This window comes from Rutilus rutilus (genome assembly GCF_951802725.1).
Source record: "Rutilus rutilus genome assembly, chromosome: 1".
Classification (NCBI taxonomy): Eukaryota; Metazoa; Chordata; class Actinopteri; order Cypriniformes; family Leuciscidae; genus Rutilus; species Rutilus rutilus.
The window spans coordinates 32,733,711-32,756,697 of record NC_140209.1 but is presented as its reverse complement, the minus strand read 5'-3'; the positions used below and the strand labels follow the sequence as shown (position 1 = coordinate 32,756,697).

Sequence of the window (22,987 nt, the reverse complement as noted above, 5' to 3'; positions counted from 1 at the left end):
CTGGTCATTACGAAATGTACAGGTGAATTGCACAAAATTAGACAGTCATATTTTGTATTATAACAATACAAACAGTATAATTACATTTATGCTGAATTTAATAAACCAAAAAAATTCAAGTAGTTTTTCTTCACACTACAGTAACAAACGTAATGTCCTAAAGCTTAATTTTGACAGACAGACAGAAAGACAGTAAGTATACATATTATAATCATACAATTTATTTGATTTTGGATAAAAATAGGACTGTGACATTCATCCATATAGCGTCACAGTGGGCACACAATGTCACTAGGGCGATTCTGTTGAGACTAGGGGACATTTTAATCAATATGAGAGAACACTCTTTCCATAGTCAAAATTAGCCAGAGGGTGAGTTTTTACAGTAAAGACGGGACATTTTTTCAAGGACAAAACTAACAGATTTCCTCTTGGTTTATTGAGACAAACAAGGCCAAACCGAATCATTCACTATCAGCTGGAGCAAGGCCAGACGGTTTCAGAGTGCCATTTGACTTCTTTTCATGCCTTTAAAGATGAAAACAAAAGACTTGGACAAAAATCAATATAACGCACGACGCACGTTGCCTTCGACAGTTGTGTTATCCATTGCCGTTTCGTGAACATACAGTAAATGCCCTCACCTGAATATCTTCACTGGCTTTTTTCCGTATTGGCCACGCTTAGTCTGCTATAATCATTAACTCTCAAACAGTCAAAGAGGTCAGAGGAACACATTCCCTGATGCGGCCCACCTCTCTACCATACACGGCTAATGCTAATCTGTCCCAACCAGTGTCTACCCCTTACACGCAATACAGGCAGATTTCATCCTTTGCAACCACCCAGAAACGAGTTTATCCTGTCCAGCGCAGTGACAAATGGTGATGTGTTTCCGAGCGTGAACTGAAGTGCTGACCTCTGCAGTGTTGAGGCAGGAGCAGCCCTGTCGGAGGGCATTTATACCTCGGCTTCCAGTGACTGGCTCAGCCAGGGGGCCCATGTTTGAGGATAAGCCACAGTGGGAGGGCTTCAGCCAATCTCTGGGCCAGTTTAAGAACACATGTTCTGGTGCACACTGAAACAGGACGATAACGGAAGTGTCATTTTCAGTGGCGATAAAAGTGCCAAAGATCATTGTGAAACGCATAAATTAGCAACAGTGTGGCCGAGGACACAACAAAAGCTCATGGGCAGCTGTTACACGCTGTTTGGTAAGATGGAAGCAACAGGGAAAGAGCCTTAGACAAAAGGGGGGGGGGGGATAATATTTACACTACAGTTTTAAAAGTCTGGGAAAAGAGCATTTTTCAACAAAAAAAAAATTATTCAGCAAGGATGCATAAATTGATCAAAAATGATGACGGTAAGACATTTATAATGTTACAAAATATTTCAATTTCAAATAAATGCTGTTCTTTTGAACTTTCTATTCATCAAAAAATAAATTGCAGTTTCCATAAAAATATATTTCAACATTGCTAGGAAATTTTTCTTGAGCACCAAATCAGCATGACACTGAAGACTGGAGTAATACATAAAACATATATAATATATAAAAACAATAATATTGTGAATCGTAATAGTAATATAAATATTAACAGTAAAAAAATAAAATAATAAAATAATAATAATAATAATCATATTAACAATAATTTCATAATCTAATATTTCTGATTAAATAAACAGCCTTGTTGCGACTTCTTTTAAAAGCATTAAAAAACCTCACTAACCTCAAACTTTTGAGCAGTAGTGCATACATTTATTGTATATTTTGGCTAATTTTACAGTTCTTATAGCTGGAAATCAGCCCTATTTTATACAATGTTAAAAACATTCCACAGAATTCCGCCCAAAATAAGTGAAAAAAGAGAAAGATTTAAAGCAGTTTCTGTTAGATCAGTAAGAAACTACAGGCCGTACTGCAGAGGTCACAAGCTCTGCTCTGTTATGCGGTATAGTAATTATACTGAGGAGGGAGTGGAGAGCAGTTCACGACAAAAGAGAGGAATGAAAGCGAGAGGAGATGGGAGGGGGGGCTTGGATTTCCCGTCCCGACACTCCAGGACTCGCAAAGCCGAATCACAAGTTTCCCTAATGAGAGGGGAGCGGGACCAACATTGGAAGACAGAGCAAGACCAGCCTGCCAAATCACCATAACAACCAGTGTGACCCATAATGCACCTCACCACAGCTTCGAGCCCTGAGGCTGGAAATCCTGAGGTAACACACCAGCTACTCTTAATGACATTCTGCTGTCACCACAAACCGGGGCAAGTCCTGTGACAACTGCCAAAATACTCCACTGGAAGGACAAAGCAAAACAAAGTTCACTGTGGTTATTGTAACTGTGGGGGAAAATGGACTCTTATTCTAACCCCCGGCCCTCGGTGTCCCACAAACTGCAGGATAAAAGAGCCAGGGGCACAGCAGGGGGGATTTACAGGGAGACCTGGCAGCCTTGGATGGTGTAAACTCATTCTCCATGTAAACACGCGCTGTATACTGAAAACATTTCTAATGTGGAAATCAAATGTGTTATTCATAAGACCAAGGGCAAGGAGTAGAACACAAAGCATTGCTAAAACACTGAATTACTGCAGTTCCTTGAGTCTCACAGCTGTACAGGAACTTCAGGAAGTAGATGGCAATAATCTGACTTCCAAATTCCCCTGACCAGTTCAGGTTACACAAACTCCAGCATTTATTACATGATTTCCCCTCGAAAACCTCAAACAAAACAAAACAGCAGCAGCAACCTGAGGCTTTCCTGGAACTACACATATGGAGAATGTGTGTAACAACAGAAAAACAGCCTTATAATCAGATTATAATCAATGCATCTGTGAGCAATGTGTGGGGCTCCTTGTTTCCTTAAAAAAAAAAGATAACTGATAACTGTTCAACATAACTGAGAGGTGACATGTCTGTTTGTTAATATTCAGCTGGATGATGACGGCGAGTCTGGATCACAGATTATCACTAATCTTCACAGATCTTATCCTCTATGGGGGCTGGGCTCTGCACCGCATCCGAGCGGAAAATGTCAAACCTGCGGAGAGGTGAACAGCTAAACAGGAGGTCAGAGCAATGCGTCTCCAGATGTTCCTTCAATCGAAAGAGATTATGTCTTCCCTGTTCCACATAGAGTGGGGACCCTACAAAAAACTGCTTTTGCATCAAGTCAAGTCACATTTAGTTGTATAGTGCTTCATAAAATACAGATTGTCAAAGAAGCTTCACATAAATAAACAGGAAAATAAGTTTAGCAATATTCATCAATTTTGAAATGACGTCAATTTTCAGCATTAAAGCAGCTCTGCAGAAGACATAGTGTGATTATTCAGCCCAATCTAGTTCAAAGTTGATTCAATTCAGATCATTAAGAGTCAATGTTGCAAAGTTCATCAATTACGCAAAGATGCCAACACCATTGGACTTTAATTTATACAAGAGAACTGAACAACTACCATATACAAATACCATTGTGTTCACAAGGTGCATGTCCAAAAAAAAAGTGTGGCTTTACAAGTGTGGCTTTGCCCATGTCCTATAGAATGCAACATTAGAGTATGAGCATCAAGTTTTATTTAGCACTACTTTCTATGCAGGAACAGGAAGTATGCTGATATGTTGAGTTTTGATACATAGTCATTGCTAAAACAGACTTTAGCTACTCCAAAGCCGTTTACTGGGCTTGGCTCGCCTCAATCCTAATACTACATCATGACCCACTTTCATCACGCTGCTACAGCATCCAGCCAGCCGCCCCCACAGCCAGGCCTGGGAAGCGCACCACAAGCAGCCAGACAGCACCAGATGAGCCCAGAGCATCGGCAGCGCTCAGCGAGCGCATCATGACACCAGCAGGGGACCCGCAGCCGGGAGCCCCAGACAGAAGCAGCGGAGCGCTGAACGTTCACCTGCCCCCAGCACCACACGATGTTAGGCAATCTCAGCAGAGTCAGCACTCAGAGATGGCTCTGTTGGAGAACTGAGGCTGGAACAAATACACAGAATTGAAAATGGGTATAACGGGGGCGAGGCAAAGCAAGAATTGGGTCACTGCGGAGAATGGTACAAAACAAAATGAAGTGGTATGACTTGTAGGGCTGTAATCAGCGTCTCTCTTTGCTAAATTTGACAAAAGATGCAGGCTTTCTAAGCTCTTGCAAAGTCTTCAGTATGAACATTGTCATTATAATCAATGCATCTACCAGCAACTTGTGGGACAAAAAAAAAAACAATGACTGCAATTGTGACAAAATAGCAGCCCAAAATTCTCACAACTTATTGAAACTATTTGAAAACAAAATTTGTAAGTGGGCACAGTAATCAGACAACTGCATCACTAATCATGACATTTATATTTGACAACACTGACGTCTCTCACCTAGTTTGTTTTGGTTAAATCTTCGTAAGAAGACCTCTACAGTTAAATGTAAAAAGCTCAAGGAGAATCAAACCCTCCATTGATGTCCATTAAAGCCCGTCCAGCTGTGAGAGGGACCCTCTCTGACAGGGAGGAAAGTGCTACATCAGTACAGGGTCTGCTGTCTTTTGTCTATTGTTTTAAGGCCTGATCCCTCGACCCTGCCACTATTTGTCAGCCCCTCCTTTGTGTCTCTCCGCCCACCCCAGTCCAGTGAGCCTGGGGTTAGCATGCGGTCTTTCAATAACTGTCCTGTCCCTTACAGCTGGATCCACTCAGTGGAATTGCAGGAGAGGGGGAGATGCTATAATCCCTGGAAATCAAGCATAAACAGGAGTCGCCCCTCCCCAGAAGCCCCTTCACCTCCAGAAAACATCCCCCAGTGCTGAAATGAAACCATCCCCCTGTGTCCTAATCCAAGAAGGTGAATTGGTTGTGACTTTTGGCAGGCCAAATCAGCATTGATTTCCCATTGATCTGAACTGGTGGACTGTAATGAGTCACCCATGCTCAATAAATCACAGATGCATACGTCGTGTCTCAAAACCTACTGAGGATCCTACCTAGAAAACATTATTTGCCATCATAGGCAGCTCCTGATACAAAGCATATCTTAGATCCTTAATATGGCCTTCTAAGGGGCTGTTTACACCTGGCCACTTCATGCGCTTTCTGCTTCAGCTATCCGATCGTGAGGAGACCAGGTGTAAATGCCCTCCGAAACGCATTCGAGACGGATTTGAATCCGATCGTTCAAACCACTTCAGGAGGAGGTCTGGGCCGCATTCCAGACGAAACTGGACAAGTGTAAATGCATCTGGTTGTTGAAACCACATATGTAAATTTTACTTCTCCCAAAAATGCTAAGAAAATAAACATGTGAGAGCTTGTTATAGGCTATATGTCATGTTATAGCCAGACATGACGACGCTACTGCAACACGCATCACCGCAGATGAGCATCTGATCATCAAGCCAACGCGCAAACTATCGCAAATCAAAGTGAAAGTAAGTTGCAGACGCTTAACACACAATCATCATCATTAAAAGTAAAGAAACGAAATCTTAACAGTCCCGTTGCCGCTCTCTCTTATTGCGGTCTTTGATTTAGAAATTTTAGCTGATGATCAATAAAATGCAGCTCAGAAAGTCAGAATTGACGATCGGATTTATATCCGTTTTGCAAAAACACATTTACGTGACCAGGTGTAAATGGAATCTAAGAATCTAGGATTACGCGCGAGGATGCAGTATAACACCAGGGGTCATCAATTAAAATCATATTTTAATTTGGTCCTCCAATTTCAGTACATTAAAGGTGACCTATTATGCAAAATTCACTTTTATATGGTGTTTGAACAAATGTGTGTCAGCACAGTGCATGTACACCACCAATTTACCCACTCCTCTTTTATTAATCCCCATAAATCATAAGCAGTGTCTCAGAACAAGCCTTTTGCAGATTCTAGCACATGTGTCACATTGTACAGGCCCCGCCCACAACTGCTGACAGACTCCGCCCTATTAATATAGACCCGCCCTGAGTGAGCTGTACACAATCTGCCATATTTAACTCCTCGCCAGAGCATTTAAAGGATTAGTTCACCCCAAAATGAAAATTTCCTAATAATTTACTCACCCCAATGCCATCCAAGATATCCATGTCTTTCTTTCCTCAGTGGGAGAGAAATTATGTTTTTTGAGGAAAACATTTCTGGATTTTTCTTCTAACAATGGACTTCACTGGTTACCATCTTTTTTAAGTCCAAATCAATGCAGTTTCAAAAGTCTTTGAAGTGTTTAAACGGGCTGTACGCGATCACAGCTGAAGAAGAGGTTGTGATCTAGCGAAACGATAGGTCATTTTCAAAAAAAATTCTAATTTATAGACTTTTTACCTTCAATAGTTCGGATTGAGCTGATCAACAAACGGACAGGGAACTACGTCATCACGTTGAAAGGTCACTCCAGCAGAAGTACCGCCCCACTGTTTACAATGCGACCGTACATAGGAGGATAGTTCAAATAGTATTGTTTGCTATTATATATATAGTAATAGTATTCAGTGAATATGAATAGTATATGAATAACATTCTGATGAATATGAATAGTAGTTCAAATAGTATTGCCGGCGCCGGCGTGACGACGTAGTTCCCTGTCCGTTTGTTGATCAGCTCAATCCGAACTATTGAAGGTAAAAAGTCTATAAATTATATATATATATTTTTTTTTTAATGTCCTATCGTTTCGCTAGATAACAACCTCTTCTTCAGCTGTGATCGCTTCAGACTTTTAAAACGCCATTGATTTGGACTTAAAAACGATGGTAACCGATGAAGTCCATTGTTAGAAGAAAAATCCAGAAATGTTTTCCTCAAAAAACATAATTTCTCTCCCACTGAGGAAAGAAAGACATGGATATCTTGGATGGCATTGGGGTGAGTAAATTATTAGGAAATTTTCATTTTGGGGTGAACTAATCCTTTAAAGGTGCAGTGTGTGATTTTTAGCGGCATCTAGTGGTGAGATTTGCGAATTGCAACCGGTCAATAATTCGCGGCCTTTCCTTGAAATTTCAAACTCGAATGAGAGGCTACGGTGGTCGACGTAGGAAGCCGCGTCTTTTTCTGCTGCTTCTCATTCAAGTTAGTGATGAAACGCGCTCTGTAGCGCTGTCTGTTCGCTGTCGGCTACGGTAGAAACATGACGTCACGATATGGCGACCTTCATAGAAGGGGTGGCCGCGGTTATGTACATATAAATGACTCATTCTAAGGTAATAAAAACATAACGGTTCATTAAGTAAGGTCTTTATACACCACTGAAAACATAGTTATGGATCTTATATTGCATTTCTGTCAATAGATCCTCAGAAATATCACACATTGCACCTTTAACAGCAGCATTCAAGAAAGAAATGTAATCTTATTAAAGCTATTAAAGTTATTCACTCTAGAGCAGTGTGTGATTTTCTATTTTTCCATATTAACAGCATATATAGCAGTAGGCACAGTATATAACGCTGCTTTCACTTTAATACGCTGATCTAATACACACATGCGATTTCTAAATTGCTAATTACTAAATTACCTTACCAGTGCTAATGCTACTCTCTCTCCTTTTGCAGTCTTTAATCTTGAAATTAGCAGATGATAAATGAAATGCAGCACATATCTGTTGCTTTTGCTGACGTGAACTCTGTTAGATTTGTATATAGCGTGCAAATTGAAGATCAGATTTATATTAATTTCGCAGAGATACATTCATGTGGTCAAGTGCAAATGGAACAGCTTTAACAAATCCGATAGCTATCCGATCAGGAAAAAAAAATGCTGTGACCAGGTTGTATAGGCCCTTTAATAAATAGTTCAAATCTATTCCATTCAATAAGTAAGTGTACTACAAATAGTGTTTAGAGAATCAGGATTTAAAAGAAAATTTATATTTAGTAATATTATTGATTTAACTGCGCTGACGCTATCGGAAGAGAACAAAATTGGACTTAAATGGAGCTGGATAAGGACACTTAAACTAAATCAACATTGAAATAATGATGATACTTTCGCCTTATGGCCTTATCGCTTACAGCTGCTTATGGCTGAACTGAACTCATTTTATAATTGATGCAACATTGACAGTTATTGAACTGAATTGAATCAATATTTAACTAAATTGAGCTGAATAATGATACTTACCTTCTGTTCAGCTGCTGCTTTTTGATGAATTTAATAACATTAACACTGTTATTTTCCTGCTAGAAACAATCTGTACTGTATAAAACACTGCATAAACGTGACCGGACTATCAACTCTTTACCTTAGCTACCATCAGAATCAATCGTGATTGATAGTTGAGTCTCCCAGGCGATTCATAAGCGGAAGGATATTAATGTGGTGCACATGAGAGCACTTGAGGCTGAAATTCGATTCGACAGCAGACAGCAAGTCAGTTCTGGGTTTTGAGATACAAAGGCTACGGTATCAACTCCACATTTCTGTTTAATGAAACTCAGCTCTGCACATAATTCAGACAGGAATGTGCTGACTCCGCTCATACGTCTTACCATTTTTATGGGCTTCTGTTGGAGCTCGGCCTCCGTCACAGGGGCATTCTGGTCTTTGGGTGCCAAGCCCTTCCTGCCCAGGACCTGTAGGAGCGCTGGAATGTCTTTGGGGGGCCCCTCGGCCCCAGGGCTTCCCCCCAGCAGTAGGCCGTAAGCGCGACAGTAGAGTTCAGGGGACAGCAGCAGGCGTGTGACGGGAGGCTTCAGGTGTTCCTGCTCATACTGATCACAGTAGAACGGCTCTCGCAGCTCCACTGGAACATTCTCTGCAAGCAAGAGAGAGAAACACGTGTTCAGAGTGCATACTACATAGTATATACTGTATACAATTTATTAAAACAGTAGCCTATGTGGTACAATATGCAACAAACCATGTTAAATTCTATCATAGAAGTGTTGATTGGTCGGTATAGCGCTCACATGTGCTATGTTATTTCACAAAGGAACGTTTGCCGAGCTACTTGTTTCCATCACTGCGCAGCACCTCAAGTTTACATGTCAAAGACCATATCTTAAAGTGGAAGAATGACATTTAAATTTGCTTAATAAAATAAAACAATAAATTTTTATAATTAGCCAATAATAAAGCGATAAAGCACTTGAGTTTGTACATCTGCGAAAGGCATCGAGTTTTCACTATGGAATCAAATGTAACTTTTCTAGGGACTTTAACAAAAAAAAAAATACTATCAAAACATGATTATTGTTGATAATTGTTCTGCTTCAAGTTAATTTGCAATTATCTGTCATTTACTGTCTCAGCTTCACAGACTATTTCACGGCAGATTCCACATTAAAAATTACAAACAATATAATAATTAATAAAAAAAATTATCTATACAATACACAAAAATATATACATAACTCTGTAAGAGATTCTTTAATTGTGCTTAAAAAAAAAAAAAAAAAAAAAGTATGATAAAAGTTAATGGTTTTTACCTTAAAAAAAAAAAAAAAAAAAAAGTCCTTCAAATTTTGTCCTGATCCCATTTATTGAGAATGAAAATGTAAAATTGTGGGATTGAGTACACAGGACGGTGTGCCCTTGTCACATGCTGCACACTTTGGCAAATAAAGTAGGTCAACCGGGAGTGTATGTAGCAATCAGCCCTATTAATGTGATTAGATACAGTAGATCTGAGTGTCATGAAAAAATAAAACAACAGAACAGAGAATTTACATGTGCAAACTTTATGCTTAATGATAAGCCCCCCAAAAAATAGATTGTGTCATGATGGCAAGCCTCATCAACAGATGTAAATTTTCAGCTGCTATTATGGTATACCTTTGCATGCAACTTTAGCAGCGTTTAAGGCATTTACATGACCTGGGGGCTTTTAAATAGTATAATCAGTCTAAACATGACTTTTGTGTTTTTATAATGAAGTGATTTTATGATGAACTGAATAGCTGTCAGCATTTTATTGTGTGTATGGGGTCAGCAAGATATAAGTGAGATCTTATGCACATCAAGGCTACATTTATTTGATCAAAAATAAAAGTAAAATCAGTAATATTGATCAGTAATATTATTGTTTTCTATTTAAATATATTTATTCCTGTGATCAAAGCTGAATTTTCAGCATCATTACTCCAGTCTTCAGTGTCACATGATCCTTCAGAAATCATATTCATATGCTGATTTGATACTCGGGAATCATCAATGTTGGAGAAACAGCAACGCGTGTTTGTAATGGATTCTTTGAAGAAATAGAAAGTTCAAAGAATAGTATTCAGATCTTACTGACCCCAAACGTTTGAATGGCAGTGCACTGTACATAAACACTCCTTAACAACATTAGAACAACCTGGGAAAACATAAGAGAAAGATAAATCTATCTAACAGAAGAAAACATGTTACGTCTAGTGTTGAGGAAATGCCCTACAGCCCAAATCATCTGATCGAGTGAGCAGAGCAAGAGTTCAACAAACCACACACACACGCGAACACGCATGTCGCCAGAAACCTACAGACACTCAGGAGTTGAAGCAGTAGATGTGATGGTGAAGACACTCCTGGTCCCAATTCTGCTAATTGGTCGTTTGCTTCCACTCGCTGCCTCTCCAATAATCGGCTCTATGGGCAACGGTGACATCACTTTCCCCAGGGTGCACCACAGCTGAGCGCACATACACAGGCACAAAGAGCCCAGTTTTAGAAAGCCACACACCCCGGGATGGCTTCAAAAGCTAAGCAGTTCAGGGCCGAGGTCTGTGGAGCCAATAAGAGGCAGGTGTGTATCGTCTGCAGAGCGTTTGATGTGCCGTACAATAGGAGACATCCAACCTGTCTGGATCTCTTTTCTTCACACAAACACACAGACACACGGCCCTATGATTTCAGTGATGTGGCACAAAAATATTACTATTGAAATAATAATGATCATAAACTATTTATTTTTTAAAGATCACACAATTTTTCTTCTATCCTTTCATTTTAACAGTAAACCAGCACTTTGTTGGCAAACAAATTAAAGGAATTGTAATTAAATTTTCATTTGATTACATTTTAAAAGATTAATTAGATTAGTGTCCCATGCCTTGATTTGATTACCACCGTTTTTGATAATAAACTCGTATTACAATAATTACATCATAAACCCATAAAAAGGTACAAAAAAAAAAAAAGACAGCACAAAACATTTCATAGGGCCCTATTATTGTAAAACTTTATAAATTATTGAATTTTTAAAGTCTAATGAATTCAACTGATAAAAACTGCTTTGGATTATTAATGTTATTAAACCATTAAAACGGAATTCAGAAAAATGTAAACAGAAAACACAGAATTTGATTAAAAAAAATTAAAAATTTTGTTTGATGTTTTTGATTAATAAAATTTAATTAAACGCAACATTTCTTATAAAAAAAAGGAAATTAAAAATGGATTATGAAGGGCTCTAAATATGTCATTTTTTTTATTATACTTTCAATAGTGTTGTACATTAGGTTTCATGATTTCAAATCATTAGACATGTTTTTTTGTGTTTTTTTTTACTAAAATTTTATTTAACCATACAACCAAATACAGACATTTATGGAAAAAATTCTAATGGAATTTGGGAAAAAATATATTTCTTAGGGCCCTACAGACAGTCCAAGTGAGGTGTAATCTGAAGCACGTCGACTGGAGAACAGCGATCCACATACGCCACAATAAATGATTATTTTACACACTCGTGCTTTGTCAAGCAGATAGTTTGAATTTAAATGTCAACACCTGTGAAAGGTCAGAACAGGGAGACAGCTCCTGGGCTGGTGTGAGACCAAACACACACAAAACCTTGAGAAACGCAAACTTGAAATGTACACCTCACACGCCCACTGTGAACTGGTTCTGCTGCATTCAGGGCCAATCATGAATCCACAATAAGAATGGCACCTCTCCACCACATCCATGTTTAACCAGCAGCCAGAAGTCGTGGGACCAGTTCTAGGACACATTAGAGGACAAAAACCCTATGATAGGAGCAGCTAAAATATGTGATACCAGTGTACATAAACAATGTAGTTTGTATTTGACCTTATATTGCAATCAATGCGTACGATCAGTAAATCCCACCCATCCTGAAGACGCCGATCACTCTCAAAACACAGTTACACTATGAATCATGTAATTGTACACCTGTACACAGAGCTTCACGCCAGCAGGAACACCAATTCATTGTGTCCTTGAAGTCAACTGAAACATTTTACTTCCATTATGGGAGTACACTACTATTCAAAACTGTGGGGTCAGTATTTTTTTTTTTTTTTTTTTTACTGCTTTCTATTCAAAGAATTCTGAAAAAAATGTTGTACAACCGTTTTCATTAATAATAATAATAATCAGATATGTTTCATCAAATCATCATATTAGACTGATTTCTGAAGGATCATGTGACACTGAAGACTGGAGTAATGATGCTGAAACTTCAGATTTGCCATCACAGGAATAAATTCAATTTAAAATATATTTAAAAAAAGAAAGTAGTTAATTTAAACTGCGGTAATATTTATATAGTTCCCCAATAACTATAATCTGTCTCGCCACAGTTTCATAATGAACCGAAAACATATTTACATCCCATGATAAAGTTGTTGTGTTTTGTGACATTGCTTTGGTAAAGTATCAATCAAACTAAAACCCCAAATTGCGATATGGCTTTGTGCACTTATGAAATCGTAAGAGGCTACAGTTTAATTAAGTTTATAGTCTGCGGATGCTGCTGCTGTTTTCACTTGTTCAAAGTGAAGTGCGGCATGAAAGCAGATCGTGAAGCAGCACTTTCCGAGTTTTTGAGAATGGCTCAATTCACAGTAAAGTGATGCAGGGAACTCAATCTCTGCGTGTGCTGTCAGATCACTAGTCTAATAACCTACTAGACTACATCACGTAGAGAATGCGTGCACTCTAGATGTGTTTTTGTGAAGTGAGACAAACTCAATGTCAGATTGCACATCGTTAAAACAATAATCATGATATTATCATAGACGATATAATCACACACCCCTACTGTACAATATTTATTAATATACTTATAAAATATTCATGGGGAATGCCCGAGGTCCGCCATAAACATAACAAAAACATACCAAGCTCAAACCTATGCTCGGTAGTGTATTTTTGAGTGAAACTGGATTCAATGGGGATGAGAAAAAATAAAGAAGTACTTAATTTTATCCAAAACTAATTGATTGGATCATGAAAAGTGGGTGTCTAAACTAACAGATAACATTATGCAATGTGACATCGGCAACCAACTAAGCCAAAAATAAATAAATAAATAAATAAATAAATAAATAAATAAATAAATAAATACATGAATGAGAATTCGTAAAATAAAGGGGGCAGCAATACATTGCCCACCGACTGGGTGACACATAAAACTCAAACCCAGAATGCAAAGCAGGATGCAAAAGCCGCAGTGATGCGAGATAAGGGTGTCTGATAGAGGCTTCATTTCCCTGTAGGACTGGCAGTCAATGAATGACTGGTCTGTACTGCACCTTCAGAGAAAAGATGGGAGAGCAATACCTGAAAACAGAGAGGGCGACGCTAAACTAGGACAGAATTTAATGGGACAAGCACCGGATACACACACACACACACACACACACACACACACAGACACGCACACACACACACACACACACACACACAGACACAGACACACACACACACAGACACACACACAGACACACACACAGACACACACACACACACACACACACACACACACACACACACACACACAGACACAGACACAGACACACACAGACACACACACACAGACACACACACGGCAGTGCTGGGGAAGCTAGTTTGGAACTGTAGCTCATCAAATTACAAGCTACTCACAATTTAAAGTAGTCCTAAAAAGCAGTTAGCTCAGTAGTATTTTTCTGAACTGGTTAAATCAAAACCATCCCAAATTAACATAAATATGATGTACATTACCGTTCAAAAGTTAGGGGTCGGTAAGATTTTAAAAGTCATCTACTATGCTCACCAAGGCTGCATTTATTTAAAATATATATTTCTATATTTATCTATATTTAATTATTTAAAATCTATATTACGATGTAATTTATCCCTGTGATGGTAAAGCAGAATTTCCCCACATTTTCAGCATCATTACTCTAGTCTCTAGTGTCACATGATCCTTCAGTGTCACATGATCCTTCAGTGTCACATGACCCTTCAGACATAATTCTAATATGCTGATTTGCTGCTCAAGAAACATTTGATGAAAAATCTTACTGTCCCCAAAGTGTAAAAATGTGTTTTGTTTCCTCTGTGTCAAAACAAGGGCACGACCTGTGACTCATGTTCAGTGTCAAGATGTTTTGGTGATCGTTTCATTTTTGCTGCATCATGCAAGCTAGCTCTGCGCAAATCTCATTGGTCAAAAATACCACTACAGACAAACTTATTATATGTTCTGTCTGGCTGTAATGGTGTTCTGTCATGCAGCATTTTCACATTCAATGTGGACAAACTTGGTCAGTAAAAAAATTCTAACATGTAAAAGCTTCTAACTGGAAAAGCGACACTATTTTGAATGAATGGCCAAGCAAAACCTAGTTCAGGTCAGTTAGTAAAGCACACTAGCTGCATTTACATGGGCCCTTTTGCAATCGGACTAGTAGGACAGTCGGAATAAAACAAGTCCCATGTAATCATGTCAATCGGAATGAATTGACCAAAGCCACTTTAAATTTCATTCAGATTGTATATAAACCTCTTCTAATCTGTTTGTTAGGATCTGTAAACTCTTGATGGGATTGAGAACTGAAACTGAAAGTACTGGGCTTGAAGCTTTATTTATTTCTACACTGTTTGGATGCAAAAGGTGTTCATGTAAATGAGGCTATGGTTTAGATAAGGAACATCACAAGTGGGAGAAAGGGAATCAGCAAGGAAAGAGAGGTCAGATGAGAAGCACCACCAATGTCCTAGACACTATTATGACAGCAAACATCTAAATGTGTAAACATTACCCATATCACACTGTTCTTCCTTGACGTACACTCTATCTGATGTGCTTTTGCTCTCTCTCTCTCTTTCTCTCTCACACACACGCGCACCAAATTGAGTCAATGAAGAGGTGAAAGGTCAAGAGATTCAGGAGGTCTGGCTCAATGGTGGCAGAGGACAGAAGCGTGGAATCAATAAACGAAAGGAGACGATCGCTCATTAAAATGGTTTGACTCAAGTCAGCTGAGCAGGACTCCAAAAGCAAACAGACATTTTACATAGAAGTCTGCAGAGAGAGACATCAGCAAATAGGATGTAGCGTACTAGCGTCTCCACACCCACAGTTCATGCGGTGACGCGACTGACGGGTCAGCTGAGCTCTACACGACTGTCACATCTCAGTACGTCTCCAAACACGGACAGCTAAAGCCAACAAAAGAGCATTACACCTTTATGATCTCTATCATAAGACCACTGTTTCAAGTTTCCAATAAGCTTCTTTACACTACAGAGAAGGGTCAACCTCAGATTTGAAGAGGGTTGTCATGGGAACATTGAGCATTAAAGTTCATTTTTGTTTTAATTAAAGGCCAGCGGGCTCAATCAGAGGACCACACAGACCTTTTATGACCATCATGCTCTGGTCTACTGGCCTCTCGGGTTAGGAATAATCCATTTAAAATGACGAGACCGCTTCATCAACAAAATGTTAGTATGTGCTTGATAAAAACAATTCAGATACACTGATATTAAGCAATAACCCAGTCGGTTGTCATAATATTTCACTATTTAAGTGAGGACATTTGGCCCTCAACAGCCAAACCTGTACACACACACACACACACACACACACACAAACAATTCACAGAAGTCTTTTTAGATTAACATATTACTGAGGAATCTACATTCTTTACATTTCGCAACAGGATAAGCTGGACTGAAATGTGTACTTATATGTATGTGCACTACATTACTGTTAACAAGTCTGGAGTTAGAAAGGTTTTTTTTTAAAGAAAAGAAAATGAATACTCAGCAAGAACACACTTTGAACAAAGACATTTGCTGTATAATGATGCAAAATATTTCTATTTCAAATAAAAGCTTTTTTATTGTTATTCAACAAAGAATCCTAAAAAAAAAGATCAGTTTCCACAAAAATCATCATATCAGAATGATTTCTGAAGGATCATGTGACACTGAAGACTGGAGTAATGATGAAAATTCAGCTTTTAACATCACAGGAATCAATTATATTTTAAAGTATATAAATGTTACACAATTTTACTGTATTTTTGATCAAATAAATGAATTTATTTTTAGCAATGTTTGGTCTCACAAACATGAATGATGTTAAAGGGTGAATTTTTCTGTTGGATAATCTTTTACCAGACAAGCTTCTCTTTTAAGTTAATGTTTCTGAACAAAAGGCTTTCTTTTCCAAATCTTCCCTAATTAACTTCTTACTGTGAAGGCTGTGGTAGTGTTTGACCAGCATATGTACATGGGCATGCCCACAAACAAAGCATTCTTCATATCTCTAACAAACACCAACACAGCAAGCTGAGTCAGCAAACTAAAAAGAAAACGCAAGTGGCCACTTTGTGTCCAACCTTCACTGGGAAAACGACAAGACGACGACACTGGAGTCTCATTATAATCTTAGCTTTCATGTCTTCAGATTGTAAGGGCGTGTTCATCGAGTGATTACCTAAACAACATGATAAAAAGGCCACAGTCGTTCTGCGCCACATCACCTGTTGAGTCACCGCAGTGACACACTGATGATTCCAGCATGACTAATACAGGCAAAACACTCACAAGACCATTAGAGAGGAACGAGCCTACCGGGTCATAACAACACTGGCCATCCTTAAACATTCGTGGATGAAGAACACGTTATCAGTGAAACTGTATCATTCTTCCTTGCTGATGTGCATAAAACCTTTTTAAGGGGCTAGATGTACCAGTATCAATGTACGCTTCGCTTACCCTACTAACAGCCTTGCTTGAAACCAGTATCAGATTATTTTAACATTTGTGTTCAAGCTATACTTGAACTGAAATCTCTTACAACTAGGACAGAGCTCCAAGGACTGCCGCCAAATTCATCCAGGCTCACAGAATGAAAGTCAAAGTCGATTTTTACATTGTCTGTAGACAATTTGAGTAGCCATGTAAAACTGACTACCCGTATGCTAGGATGGTTGATATGGGCACTGATATATGGTTGCTAAAGTGCTAAACTGAATAGTATACATAAGTAGATTTTAGCAGTTGATACCAATAGCAGGAAAATTCATTTGTACCATCAGTTCACATAGTAATCATAAAAAGAAAAAAAAAAAAAGTATATATGTGTGTGTGTGTATATATTATATTATATATTATATTATATTATATTATATTATATTATATTATATTATATTATATTAATATATATGTAGGTAAGTTTACATGCAATAATTTTCATAAATCAAAAAATGAAATGCACTGAGCACTTGAAATATTAAAAGAATATATCTGCATGTAATCTTTTTATGGATACGCAGCAAATACATTTCAAGTATTGAGTTCTTTACTCATTTTAGAGGGATTTAAATATCTTGGAATCATTTTATATGTGGATTAAAAAACGCGCAAGATCCTCTTCATTTTGACAGTATGGCCAATGTTTTACCTCCAATATCATGCTTGATGCTTATAGCAGAAATTGTATAAATACTAAAGGCTGGAATACAATACACAAATTTTTTACAGTTTTTTCCCACCGATTTACAGTCTGGATGAGTAAAAGTCGCATTGAAAAACTGGTAATGTGAAAGCTGTCATGCGGACTATTGCGGACCCAGGAGCGCACCGGGGTAACATACCGAGACTACCTGTAGGAGGTTGCCAGAGTTTGGTTGCACTCGAACTGTGGCTCGATTCGCATCAATGTGAAAGCAACTTGGGTGCGCATTTGTTCAGGTAAAGTAACCTGTTCAGAAGTAAAGTAACCTGTGCATGCATTTGAGCAGATGATGATGTCATTAGTTAAATAAATCACATACAGGGGATGAAAGTTTGATAATCATTTATTATTATAGTCATTGTGCAGAGTGAGTGCAATCAAATGGCAAATGAATGGCTCGCAATCAGCTTTCACCTCAAAGCCCTGTGACTAACAGTAAATGCAAGCGTCGTTCACTTTGCTGCACATTCTAACACCAAATTAATTTTAAAAACAGTATATTCACCTGCGTTCTGTTTTCTATCATGCACCGTGCATTTTTATGATGCACCAGTGTGAAACGAGACCAGCGCTGTGGGGAGACCGCAGCAAACAAGCTGATGTGAAAGCCACCTTAAAATCTGTTCAGATTTTAAAAAGTTAGAAAAGCAACGCACTCTCCCTTTAACAAGCTGCGTGATTTGAGGGATCATTTACGTCCTCAGCACCATGCAACAAAACAATAGCAGTCATGCTTGCCTTGGCTCAATCATCTGCATTCAGGCTGTACTTGAACTCGAAAGCTCTTGCATCTAGGACAGCACTCCGAGGATAGATCTTTATTGAGCCGAGTTCATCCAGAGTGAAGCTTTGGCCAAAAAACACATTAAACAAAAAAAAAAAAAAAAAAAAACCTTGCTGATAACACAGGTAGCAATTAGCAGCACAGTGGGCCTTAAAAGCGTGGGTTCACTGCAGAGATACAGCTCAGCGCGGGACCAGGGCTCTGAGGGCTACATCACAGACTCGCAGTGAGAATGATGATGTCATCGGGTTCAAGCAGGAAAACGAGTGCAGCGCTGGATCAGAGGTCTGAGGTCACGCACACACACACACACACACTCATGTCTCAACGCTGAAATCCAGCCAAGCCTCTTTAATCTAGTCTGATTTCTCTCTGGCTCGGCTGTGTGTGACTTTGACCAGCGGGTGTGGTCGTACAGGTCTGCTATTGATGCAGGGAGTGAAGACAAACACTGGAGCCACACACTAGAGCTCACAACCTAGTAATTATACATCAACCAGGTGAATTAGGGAGATTTCAGTTTCTCACACTCAGGGAAAATCCTAACTATGTGTGGCGGTTAATCATTTTGGAACATTTTGTGAGAAAACCTGGAAGTTTTAAAGAGGACCTATTATGCAAAATTCATCTGTGTTTGAACACAGATGTGTGTCCACAGTGTATGTAAACAACCAGCCTATATTAGTAAAAGATACAGCCACTCCTTTTTTTATAATCTCTATACATCATAAACAGTCTCTCCAAACGAGCGGTTACGATTTGCCCTACTAGCAGCGTAGATCCCGCCCTGAGTGAGCCGCAGCAGTCCGCCATTTCTGTAGATATACAATGTCAACGCCAAACAACATTACAAATATTCTGTTATTGGATGTACCAACAAACATAAGAGTCTCCACTGACTCTTTCATTTATGAAGGAAATGAGCCGAAGAAAGTCGTTGAAGAGTTATACATTTGCGCAAATCATTTTATGCCAGAGACTCCTTCACAAACGAGGGTCAGTTCAACGCTGGATTTGAACAAACGTTGTTTCTGAAAGCCTTTTTGATTAACATGACGGTACATGCTAGTCAATGAGGTGAATCAACTTAAATGTATCGACTAACCAATCAGAAACATCCAGTTGCATTCTGAAAGTTGTAACTTCTTCCTGAGTCTCTCAATCAGTGTCCGACTCCAGTTCGAACACGTAAGGCTGAACCCCGCTACTGACAATTTCAGACATTTCGGCTGTGTGACATTCTTCAGTTTTGTTGTTGCCAGAGTATCCAAAGCATGAGCTGTAAAGGCTCCGCCCTCTTCTGGAAAGGGGGCAGAGAGCAGCAGCTCATTTGCATTTAAAGGGGCACACACAAAAACGGCATGTTTTTGCTCACACCCAAATAGGGGCAAACTTGACAAGCTATAATAAAATGATCTGTGGGGCATTTTGATCTGAAACTTCAGACACATTCTGGGGACACCAGAGACTTGTATTACAACTTGTAAAAGGGGGCATAATAGGTCCCCTTTAATGTATGCAGAGTTTAAGGCATTTCTATATTGCATTTAAATAATTGTGATCATATTGTGGCTGAAACATTAGCCATGCTCAAAAAATAGAGAGCTGCCTCACTGCTTACTTCTTTCCTAAACAATCAGTAAGACAGTATCCTGACCATCATGGAGTCTCATGAGCGACAGACCTGAAACGCAACTCCACGCACCATTCAAATAGCCCTCGGCACAAAAGCCATGACTTACAATTGATTCCAAGAGAACAACATTGCCACAACTTTGTTTCTGGAAGTATTTTTCCCATTCGTGTTTCCCATAAGGATTTGAAAAAAAGTCTTTGCTAAAGCGTTATAAGCCATCAGCCGAACGAACCAGCTATGAGGTGAATCACAACAATACAAACTTTGTTTTGAAGCAAAAAAGTATTTGAAAATTGTACAAAAAGACAAACGAACACAACTAATATTAATATTTTGAAAATACAGTGGTAAATTTTGTAAACAAAGCACTCAAGTTGCTTCATAAAATTCAGGTTTAACCACTGGAGTCACTTTTATGATGTCTTTACTACCTTTCTGGGGCTTGAAAGTGGTAGTTGTGCAGACTGTCAATGGAGGGACAGAAAGCTCTCAGATTTCATCACAAAGATCTTTCTCTGTGTTCTGAAGATGAACGAAGGTCTTACGGGTTTGGAACGACGTGAGGGTGAGTAATTAATGACAGAATTTTCATTTTTGGGTGAACTATCCCTTTAACAGCTTTAATGAGGCAAAGAACTACAATCCCATTAAGCACTGCGAATGACAATGAAGCCAAAATCAATGGAGAAATACAATACTATTGATTTAAGGTAGGGCTGAACAATCAATCGAAATAAAACCGCATGCGATTTGGCAAAGGCTGCGATTATCTTATGCGCAGCTTGTCAGTGGAGTGCGGCTGATTGGTAGTAAATACTGCCCCATTTGAACGCCAGAGGGCCCTCTCACGCGAACACGATAAATATGCCCCGCCACAGAAGTACAATAATGCGCATCATTCCAGGAAATCCCTATCGCTGTAGCTGAATAAACAGAAGATTGAAACGCTTTGATTAAACATGACTTATAAATAGGCTACATGACTTATAAATACATGACTTATAAATACATGACTTATAAATACATGACGTATGACTTATAAATACATGACTTATAAATACATGACTTATTCTGTGTAAGAAGGCACATCATCTCACAGAAGGAGGAGCTCAACCGTTGTTATGAAGTGAGTTTGGAAGTAAATGCATGTTATTAAATGTTGTCTGTTGTTGGACAAGAGGTTCATAAATGCTTCTCATGTTTTGGAAAGATGTTTGACGCGTGTTGTTTTTTTCAAAAGCACGTTAAAAGTGACTCAAACTCTCAGTTCTTTCAGATGGAGCAGCGTTTACAGAGCCGTAAAAAAAAATAAAAATAACGCAGCCTTTGCAATTTTAAAATCGCGATAAGCCATCTCGATTTAAGTGCGATTACATGTAAAGTGCGATTAATCGTTCAGCCCTAATTTAAAGATGAATATTTAATATATATATATATATATATATATATAGAAACAATATAAATGTAAATTTATTGCAAAACTTGCATACAAATATTTATGCAGTCTGAGAGAATAGAAGAGACTGACTACTATCACGCCATGTGCAGTGCTTCATGGGGGTGGGTGGGCTCTAAAGAAATCTTTTAGCACGATTTGTTTGTTTTGATTCTTTGATTGTTGGAGATTACTTTGCAGAATCGCGGGTAATGTAGTTTTTCACCAGGGGACACATTACAGAAAGATCCTAACCTATCTTATCTGTTTGGTAACCATGGCAATTTCAGTTAGGACCTCATTGAGGACAAAAGCTATTACAGAATGACATTTCTTAAGTGCATAATCTTATCTTAACTACGTATAGGAAAAGGGTATTACAGAAGCATCCTAAAAACGGTCTTAAAGGTCCCGTTCTACGTGATCCCATGTTTCAAACTTTAGTTAGTGTGTAATGTTGTTGTTAGAGTATAAATAATATCTGTAAAATTATAAAGCTCAAAGTTCAATGCCAAGCGAGATATTTTATTTAACAGAAGTTGACTACATAAAACGGCTCGATTGGACTACACCCCTCTACTTCCTTCATTAGTGACATCACCAGAACCGTGTTTAGACTAACCTCCGCCCACAGGAATGCTCCCTCAACTCTACTGGCTACTTGCGCACTTCTTATAACTAAGGCTACTGTGTTTACTCAGCTCTTACCGTGATTTTCTGAAGTAAAACTGACGCTTCATCTTTTGTGTGATGTACAATAAACTTTATTAAACTCATCAGTACATGTTTGATCATCATTCGGACCTGGTCCGAAACAGCAGACTTGTAGGCTGTTAATAAATAATGGATACATACAAGCAGATGACAATACATTATAATAACCGTAATTAAACTACTAAACCATACCTGTTTCATCTCTATACAGCACTCTGACTCTGTAGGCATTATTGTCCGACTCGAAATGAACGCCGTTACTGAGAGTTTCTGATATTATCATCATTCCGTGAGATGAATTTGTCCTGACAGACTGAGCGCGAGCTCATGAAGCTCCGCCCCCTGGGTCGTCCAGCAGCAGCTCATTTGCATTTAAAGGGCACACACTGAAACAGCTCGTTTTTCTGAGCCCCAAAAAATGTCAATTTAAACATGCTGTAAAAAATGATATGTTGGGTATTTTGAGCTCAAACTTCACATACACACTCTGGGGACATCAGAGACTTATTTTACATCTTGTGAAAAGGGGCATACAACGGGACCTTTAACTTTAGGACAACCCCAATGGTGTCCTAACTTCAAAAGTATTTGAAAGCCAACTATAAAAATCTCATAACAATGGCCCTGTCTGAGAATGGCGTCACATTTAATAATGATACAAGATGAAGAACAGTGATGTTTGATGGTGGAATGACTTTGTGAACACCCAAATGATGCACTTTGACGACAAATA

The 22,987-nt window shown here is 38.7% G+C and overlaps 1 protein-coding gene across 3 annotated transcripts in view; it reads right to left on the bottom strand.

Moving 5' to 3' along the window:
* The window catches only part of camsap3 (calmodulin regulated spectrin-associated protein family, member 3), a 40,080-nt gene that overhangs the window by 10,859 nt on the left and 6,234 nt on the right, over positions 1-22,987 (bottom strand). For all 3 annotated transcript variants that reach the window (XM_084423880.1, XM_084423881.1, XM_084423882.1), the window contains exon 2: positions 8,408-8,760. In XM_084423880.1, coding sequence (XP_084280006.1) covers positions 8,408-8,760 — 353 coding nt within the window. The remainder of the gene's footprint in view (positions 1-8,407; positions 8,761-22,987) is intronic.